Raw genomic sequence first — 8,964 nt, 5'->3', positions numbered from 1 at the left:
TCATATGTCTATTTTCTGATATAAGATTAATTAAGTCAAAAGCTTGCAATCACTATGTGCAACATCCATTTATAACATGACTCAGTTTATATTATCCCACTCCAGTGTTTCTTTTATTTACTTGATTTTGCTTGTTTTTGATTCATAATGGAGAGCAACACTCATCTCGAAAAGTATTCAGATGTAAAAAAGAAAGGCATATTACCCCTTACTTAAAATCTAAACCTCTCCCATCTTAAATTCCTGCAAGATTTAACCCCTCAGGTTATGAAGATCACTTGCTGCGTAAAGTCACAGGGTCATTGTGGCGGAGGGAGCGAGGAGATGCTCGCGCGCGCGCGCGCACGCACGGTGGCGCGCCGCGGTTGGGAGCGAGAGCCTCGGGTCCTCCCTCCTGCCTTTCACATGATCTCCAGGCTTGAACACAGAGACAGGAATGTGGATAAGAGCGGCTGGCTCGATGGCTGGTCCCTGCGCCGCGCTCCTGCTCTCCACTGTGGCCATCTGCCTTCCAGCCGTCCACGGTATCCTCGGAATCCCCTGGACACAGGAAAAGGTAAATACATTCAATGTTTCTTTCTTTTTCTTTCTCATGTTTTTATTCTTTTTTTTTTTTTTTTTTTTTTTGGTTGTCTAATAACGCTGTGTAATTCCAGACTGGAATGTGTATACTTAAACCTCGTTGTAAAGTGAAACCATCTCCAAGACTTGATTTACTATGTATTATTATCTTATCAATCCCCTGCATGCTTCTCAGTAATTTGAACAGATTGCTTGCAATTATCGTCAGCAGAATTAGTTTGATCCTATAAAACAACATAGTTTATTACATAAAATGCACTGAGCTGATGGTAAAATTTGTAAATTCTATCTGTTCTGTGTGGAGACTGTATTTGTGTGATGCATACAATATTAATGATACTTAGATTACTATCAACCCAAACTAACAAAGGGATTTCCACCTTGTCTGAAGCAGTTTTACCATCATGTGTGTTCAAAATATTTACCCACAATGTTTCAGCAGATCTCAGTGCTGCTTGTGGTCACTGTTGTGTAATTCCCCTGAGATGCACCTGGCTGTGCCTGCCCATTCATGCTCCTCATTTATGTCCTCCTCCTCCTCCTCCTCCTCTTCCCCATTTTGCCTAGTTGCTATGGCAGCACAGGCATCATCATTGATCCTCCAATTGTGGGTCTTGGTATCCATCAGGCTTAAGTGGACCCCCTTTTTAACCCTCTCTGGGTTTGGTGAAGCCCACTTCACTGGAGGGCTATATTCAGCGTATGCCACCACATAATTATGCCTTTAGCTCTGTGCTGTGCTCCGCTGCACTGAATTACAGGCCCGGCGTTTGACTCAGTCACTGTTGAGCCAACTCCAGCTCTGAGCAGGTTTTGTGAGTGGATGTTTATGTACACATGGAGGAATGCGCCCTCCCCTCTTACCTATGAGGAAGAAGCAATGCTGGCTTCAATTTCCAAGAAGATATTTCGTCAGAAGATCCGCAAAGAAGCAGCCCTGGAACGCTTCAGTCAGGAAGCTCACGCAGTTTCAGGTTCATTTAATTAAATTTGCCATTAGGAAATAAAAAGGACATTCTTTTAGCTTTCCTTTATTTGTGTCCACATCGATAAATCCTGGAAATTTCACCATTCACCATGAATGGGTAAGTCTACTCAAACCCAGTTTCTTCAGTATATTGGAAACAACACACAGTCTGTAACCTGGAATAAATTATAAGGAGAATAAAACTGTCAATTCCCTCTACTGAAAAAGTTGATATGTGTTAAATGTGAATAAGAAAAAATTCTGATTTCTGAATTCTGATTTCATTCACATGAACTCTGCATCCTTAATTTTTGGTTTGAATGCTGTATTAAAATGAAATATTAGGATGGATTATATACTAAGTTTAATGGAGATATATGAGAATAATGAAAAATGATCCATAAGGTGAAATCTGAAACAGAATGAAGGCTTTGGCTCTCCTCCGTCTGATATTTACCATCAGCGACGTCTCTCTTGCTCCCCGTCTCCGGATGGTTACCGGGACAACCGCAGGTCTCAGCAGGTGAACTTTGAGACCAAATAGAAGCGAACCACCGGAACAAAGGATCAATATGTTGGGGTTTTTTTAGCCGATGACTATCGCTTAGACACTGAGAGCCCGGAATCTCAATCCAGATTCTTCTTGCGTTCTCTTCCTTCAAATTGCATCTTCCTGTGGGAACGCGTTCGTTCTCTTCAATAAAGCAGAGTACTTGTTAACAAGTGCCTTTCTCTCCTCTGCCGCTCTATTCACTCCATGTTTGTAGGAGAAGCCACTCGATCGATTCCTCCTCATCCAGCTCTAATTGGCTCTTGTGTCTCAGGAGATGTGTTTCACAGCTCATTTACAACACGGTGTTCAGTTCAGAAACATCACCACAGGTTCAAGATAATAAATTCATTAAACTAAGCTGTTTCCTCTTTTTCTAATTGGCGCGTGACTGTGGAAAGTCTCATTCATTGGCCATTTTCTTATATTTTCATCAAATGTAACGTGCAATTTGTTGTATGGTTAAATAAATGCTAAGAGAAAGGACTGCGGGCAGAGAAAAAAGAACCAGCACACATCTAAAAGAAGCTTAATGTCGCGAGAAAAGATTAGGAAGATTTATTTCTGCAAGGAAAGTCAGCATTCCAGGATTTCTTTTGGCAGCCACGCTGACAGCTGTGCTCTGTAGTTCATCTAGACTGAGGAATATGGGCGACGTTTGAGGCTTGTGTCATTTTTTTTGGATAACGTCTCTTAAAATATGAAGTGATGTGGATGCTGTGGTGTCTCTAACACAGTAAACATCATGACCGCTGACAGGTGAAGTGAGTCACGCTGTTTGTGTTTTCATCGTCCTTCAGTGGGCGGGATGTGGAGGAGTGCAAGCAAACATTTGGTCCTAAAAGTTTCTGTCTGTCAGAAAACATGATTTGGCACACGTGAGGATTTGAGTTGCGATGTAGCTGTGTGAGTCCACGCTCTTATTATTTCACAGTACGACGCGACGTCGGCCAGATCAGTGATGAAGTGAGGCCCGGGCAGGTCCAGTCCTCCTGGAGTTAAATCAGCTGAGTCAGCGCATCTCCAAAAACTGCAGCTCTTTGTGTGTTTCCAGTCTGCAGAGGCCCAGATCTATTAAACATGGTTAAGATCAGGAAAGGCAGATCATTTTACACATTTACTCATGGGTGAATGCAGGGGTTATCAGTGTCACACAGTAATTTGTCTTGCAGTACTCATGATAGGTGAATTAATTTTGAATCCACTTGTTTGTTTCCCGCGGCTGTGTGCAGTTCAGCCACAGAGCCATCACCCTAACGCAGGATGAGATCTGCGCGGCTCTGTCTCACACTGATCTGGAGCAGATGTGGCAGAGGGACCTGAGGCCGCTGCTGGTCGTCAGGTATCCGGGGTCCGAGGGCAGCCAGCTGGTGCAGGACGTGAGTCCATCTCATGTTATGCCATATGAAATGTAGTTTACTGACAATGTTGTACCAACAAAGGCCACATAAAAATTTAATGTTTTAAGGAATTTGCAGCATTTCACTTTTTTGAATGTGCGTTCGCAGCATGTCAAAGCAACCTTCGGCTCCCTCGGGGCCGGCTGGGAGGTGACAGAGGATCGGTTCGTGTCGCAGACGCCGTACGGCCCCCTGTCCTTCACCAACCTGATTGCCACCCTGAACCCGTCGGCGGAACGCCGCCTGGTCCTGGCCTGTCACTACGACTCCAAGTACTACCCGTCGCAGTGGCACGGCCGCGAGTTCCTGGGAGCCACCGACTCGGCCGTCCCCTGCGCCATGATGCTGGAGCTGGCCCGAGCCCTGGATGAGGAGCTGAAAGCTCAGAAGGTAGAGCTCAACATGGAACCTCAACCGCCGCATACCATGAGTTAAAGTGACGGTCAGACACGCTAAGTAATATTTTGATGATATATAAGAGTGGTTTAGAAGTTGACGTAGTTGTGACCTCAAGTCAGAGGGATTCATATGACAGCCGTAGCAATGAGTAATCACTTCATGAAAATCATTACAGAGAAGATCAGTAGCAAGGACTGGAGTTTCTCAACAGGAAATTTGAGAAATTATCAGTTCAAGCTGAGTTAAAAGTTTTAAACACCAAACTTTATTCATTAGGTTTTCTGAGACTTTTCCGTATGAGTAAAAATTGAACTTGCCGTTTAATGTCACCATGACCACAATGACCATCTAGTACAGCGGTAACAGGAAATGAGACTCATCCTCACAAACGACGCCACCTCTGTATCACTCATACATACAGAAGTCCAGAACATGTCGAATAAGAGCTGTTTTTCATCACATAAACAAAAAGTACAGTAATTCTAAACATGAATTTAATATTTTACGTTTTCTTTCTAAGTTTGATTTTTTTAAAAGAAGAAGAAGAATTTGTTTTTAAAAAAAACGTAACATTTCCCACAACCATACAACACTACCATTGACTGCAGGTGCACCACAATGTGAGAAATCAATTCAAAATTTTACATTGAAATTTTTGTGCTTTTGAAATGAAAACTTTATATTTTCAGAAGTACACAAAGTGTTCAGACTTGACCTTTATTGAAATTTCAAGCATTCATATATTGTTTTCTTGATTTCAGGCATTCGGTTTCATCAATTTAAATGTCATAATTGCTAATACTAATGCTAAAATAAGTGTATATGAGTGCATCTCCTTGAAGTATTGAAAATCATATATTATGTACACAATAACTTTTTTATTATGTCTCAAGACAGATTTCATCTTCTTATTTGCCGTTGCTTCTTATGATTTTATACTTATACTTTATACTTTTTTTCCCATCAAACTTTCCACCAAACTAATCTGCATATAATTGCTGAAGTAAATCATCAGCATTCACGTAGCGTGCCGAGCTGCCCTTTCCCCCGCTGCTCGCCGGCGCTCGGAGGCCTGTCTGTTGGTCAGACGTGGCGGTGACGGCGAGATCAGCCCAGGGACGGGATGTTTATCACACTCAGCTGTCTGTCACAAAGGTCACCGCAGGAGCAGCCGCCACAAAGAATACAAATACAGCGGCTGGCACGGAAGAAAATGCACCGTCAGGATCACAGCTGGTGAATCAGAGGGAAGATTTTGCTCATCAGCTTGACAGAGGCAAAGTTTCCTCGAGAAACAGAGTGCTATCAAAATAAAGGTTAAGATTCAACATAATTACATTTTTAACTCAAAATATTGCAAAATGTCCCTAAGTCAATGCTCACATTTTCTCACTGAGTTTTGTTGTAACCAAAATTAAATAAATGACTTGATTCTATGTTTTAGTTGGCGGTGCAGATCTGTCAAAAGATGGGAAATCCTGCCTGTCACGGTGTTTTTGTGGGTACAGTTAGTCGGCAGATAAGAATTAAGGGAACTAGCTTTCACTGCTTCGTCACTGATCTCTCACCCATAATTCAAGGTTTTGTTTGCTCCTTTTACGAAAAAACAAAAACGGAAGTAAATCAAGACGAAAGCTGTTTTTGGAAAACCTATGATCATCTCTCACCACCAGATGGCAGCAGTAGTCTTGTAAAGGTGTCTTCTGACTCTCTCCCAGGCCTCCAGTCCAAACCTGACCCTGCAGATGATCTTCTTCGATGGAGAGGAGGCTCTGCAGCAGTGGACCGCCACAGACTCCCTGTACGGCTCTCGCCACCTGGCCAGGAAGATGGAGGGTACGCCGCACCCGCCCGGAGCCACCGACACCAACGAGCTGGACGGCATGGTACAAGACATCCCGTCTGCTTCTTCTGCCCCTCTGTTGCTGGATTAACAAAATCAAAGCTCGAGATCACCCTTTCGTTAGCCCACATCAATTTCAGTCCGATCAGCTTAGCACTGATCTCCCGTCACACATCTCAGAAGATTTAAAAACCCCTTTTTATTGTTGTGTTGATCATCATTTGATTCACAGTTCTAAATAATGTAAAGTTACTGTTTTTGTATCAGAGCTGTAAAGACATCTTTGATCAACTGTTTATCTCTGTGCAGAGATAGAATAGACTTTATCTTAATGTGTGTGTGTGTGTGTGTGCCTGTAAAGATAGTGCAACGTCAGCGAGCCGGCACCCAGCACCACAGAAAGTGTGTGATTATTCTGGAAACGCATGTTTATCTCCAGGACGGGCTGAGAAAGTTTCCCAGGAGCGTCTCGCGGCTCACCCCTCTCCGTCTCCTCCCCTCCAGGATCTGTTTGTGCTGCTGGACCTGATCGGGGCTCCCAGTCCTCGCTTTGGCAGCCAGTTCCCCAACACGACGCCCTGGCTCACCAGATTTCAAAACATAGGTGAATAATCATGCTTCTGGGTCATATTTGACATTATGAATGCTCCGATTAATTGTGTGAAGGTGTGGCACAAACAGGAGTCATTTTGATCATGAGTCGTTAATACGTCACTTACAGTACATTAGTCATCATAAGGAGGTCACAGACAGTGACAGCAACACAAACACATTGGATCTTCCTTCTGCTTTTTCTCCAATTGACTTTAACTGTCATAATACTTAAAGATACAATCAGTATATATATTTTTTTTTTCTCCTTATGTGTAAATTCCTTATTGATCGGAAGTAATTTAAAGTACCTTATTTCAAGCAGAACAATAAAAGTAACTATACTGGTTCAGTTAAGCCACTGCACCCTCAGATAATATGTAGCTTAGCTGCTGGGTGTGGTTCTGTTTTGTACAATTATGTTTTGTTTGTTTTTTTAATTCAAGTATTACAACAGGTAGCTAAAGCTTTTTTTCTTATGCATACAGTTTATTGAAGGTACAATCAGTATCCAGGTCAAGTATCTTTTATTTCCAACAGAAGATACTGGTAATGTTTATTAAGATCTGAGTTCTGTTACATTCAAGATACTTGTTTTACTTTTTGTAAAAATGTCTTCTCAAAATTGAAAAAGATGTTCTTAGTTTTCTCATAAATTTTACTTTGATCATAATATATAGTATACGATATATTTGAACATGGCCTTTAAAGAACTCGGAAATAGTCAACTTGGATAACTACAGTGATTCCTCCTGTGATACACCTTCGTACCACAAGATGGTGTAGTGAGTCATTCTGAAGTTCTTGGCATAGTAACTTTTTCCTCTTTGTTCCGCTTCCTCTAAATGCAGAACGGCGTCTGCACTCGATGAATCAGTTCGTGGAGCATCCCGAAAGCGTGGAGTATTTCTGGCCCGACCGCCGCGTGGCCCACGTGCTGGACGACCACATACCGTTCCTGAACAGAGGTATGCGCGGCGAGTCACTCTCAGCTCTCTGAACTCACTTCCTCCGGCTGATCCCTCGCTCTGCGCCTCTCTGCCAGGCGTGCGGATCCTGCACCTCATCCCCTACCCCTTCCCCTCGGTGTGGCACTCGTTCAACGACGACGAGGAGAACTTGGACCGCGCCACCATTCAGAACCTCAACAAGATCCTTCAGGTTTTCGTTCTGGAGTACCTCAACGTCAGACCCGCCGTCCCCGACAGCCCGCAGAACATCTGAACCCACCACCGCTTCACTTCTTTCTCGTGTAGCTGTAGTAAAGATGGTTAGCTGAAAGAGAAGACTGCATTCGCCCCTGTTTATATGAAAACACACATGTGGCTCGAGCTCTTTGAAGGAGGGAATCTGTAAAAAAAAAAACCCTGTGAATTCCACCACTGTACATGGACAACATACATTTCCTGACAATATCTACGTCCGAAAGTACATTGTTTTTGAAATAAAATGTTTTTATGTGAAATGTCTTTTCTTTTTTCAACATTTCAAGGAATACTGGGCCTTCAGATTTCCTTCCCTTTAAGCTCCCGGCACCAGGATCTGCAGTGTGCTTCACACACACTGCTCTCTTTATGAGCCCAAAGCCCTCATTTACACCGAGAGGAGGCAGTTCTGTGTCACTGCGAGCATTTATCTGGATTGCATGCTTCAGAAAGGAGCAATGCAGTGTTGAGGGGTAGAAATAAGGGCAGTTTGGAGGATTTTTTTAGGGCACAGATAAGCATATGAAAGCGTGACAAAACCACACTTGTTGATATCTTTATTATGATTTGCTCTTCGAACAGCTTCAGCCTGAAGGCGCTTGGTTATGGCCATGCTATGTCCAATCCCTGATCTGTTATGTTGTGGATGAAATACAATATGGCCACCCACTCGGATGCTCCTGAACATACCGGGTAGAATATAAAAGGCATCACTCGCTGGATGCTGTCTGTACGGCCACCGATGGGACGTTTCCTCGCCGGTGGTGAAAATCTGCTGTGTTTAGAGAGAAAACTCGTCAGTGGCAGGAAGTGTGAGGTTAATTTGTCCTGAAACAACACACTCAGCCTCTTTATACCCCGTCAGCTGACATAACGGATCGGATAACTTCCTTTTCTAATGCTTCATGTGCCTGCTTCTGTTTGTACGCCACGAGAAGCCTCGTTTTAAAGTGGATGCCAGAATAATACACACTGCCAAAACTGGACTTCCTGTATTTTGTGACTGGAATAAATGTTGATTCAGAAAACAAAGGAGATCGTGAAGAGTTTGCTTTTCCTTGCGCGCCTGTGTTTGAGTGTCAGTGGTCTGTGAGGTGGGAGTGAAGGAGTAGATCGTGCTCTGATAGCTGCTCTGAGGTGACCTTTTGCGAAGAGGAAGTGCAAACTTTTCCCGTAATTCTGATTTCAAACTAAAAATAGTGTCCTTCTCGTGGCCCGGCATCATGTGAACACTCCTTTCTTTTCTCATGCCTGAGACCAAAGACTGTCTCCATCCTCGACAACAATCCCACGACTCCCTTAATCCTATCAGGGGGGCCCTCTTCTGAATTCCACACCACCTAAATCCCTTTCAGGGCAGAGCGCTCCGCTCCCATCGGCAGTGAGCAGGGTTTTCCAGCTGGGAGGCGTGTTTGCGACGCCTGGCA

At 43.5% G+C, this 8,964-nt stretch overlaps 1 protein-coding gene across 1 annotated transcript; it reads left to right on the top strand.

Annotated features, from left to right (window-relative positions):
- Positions 1-379: 379 nt before the first annotated feature.
- On the top strand, positions 380-7,765 carry qpct (glutaminyl-peptide cyclotransferase). Its single transcript, XM_030116135.1, has 7 exons — positions 380-556; positions 3,332-3,478; positions 3,608-3,889; positions 5,617-5,784; positions 6,246-6,345; positions 7,184-7,300; positions 7,378-7,765. The coding sequence occupies exons 1-7, from the start codon at positions 437-439 to the stop codon at positions 7,554-7,556; spliced, it is 1,113 nt and encodes a 370-aa protein (XP_029971995.1). The 5' UTR covers positions 380-436; the 3' UTR covers positions 7,557-7,765.
- The last annotated feature ends 1,199 nt before the right edge of the window (positions 7,766-8,964 follow it).

Source organism: Salarias fasciatus, chromosome 19 (assembly GCF_902148845.1).
Source record: "Salarias fasciatus chromosome 19, fSalaFa1.1, whole genome shotgun sequence".
Lineage (NCBI taxonomy): Eukaryota > Metazoa > Chordata > Actinopteri > Blenniiformes > Blenniidae > Salarias > Salarias fasciatus.
The sequence above is the reverse complement of the archived record's forward strand: the minus strand, read 5'-3'. Positions and strand labels throughout refer to the sequence as shown.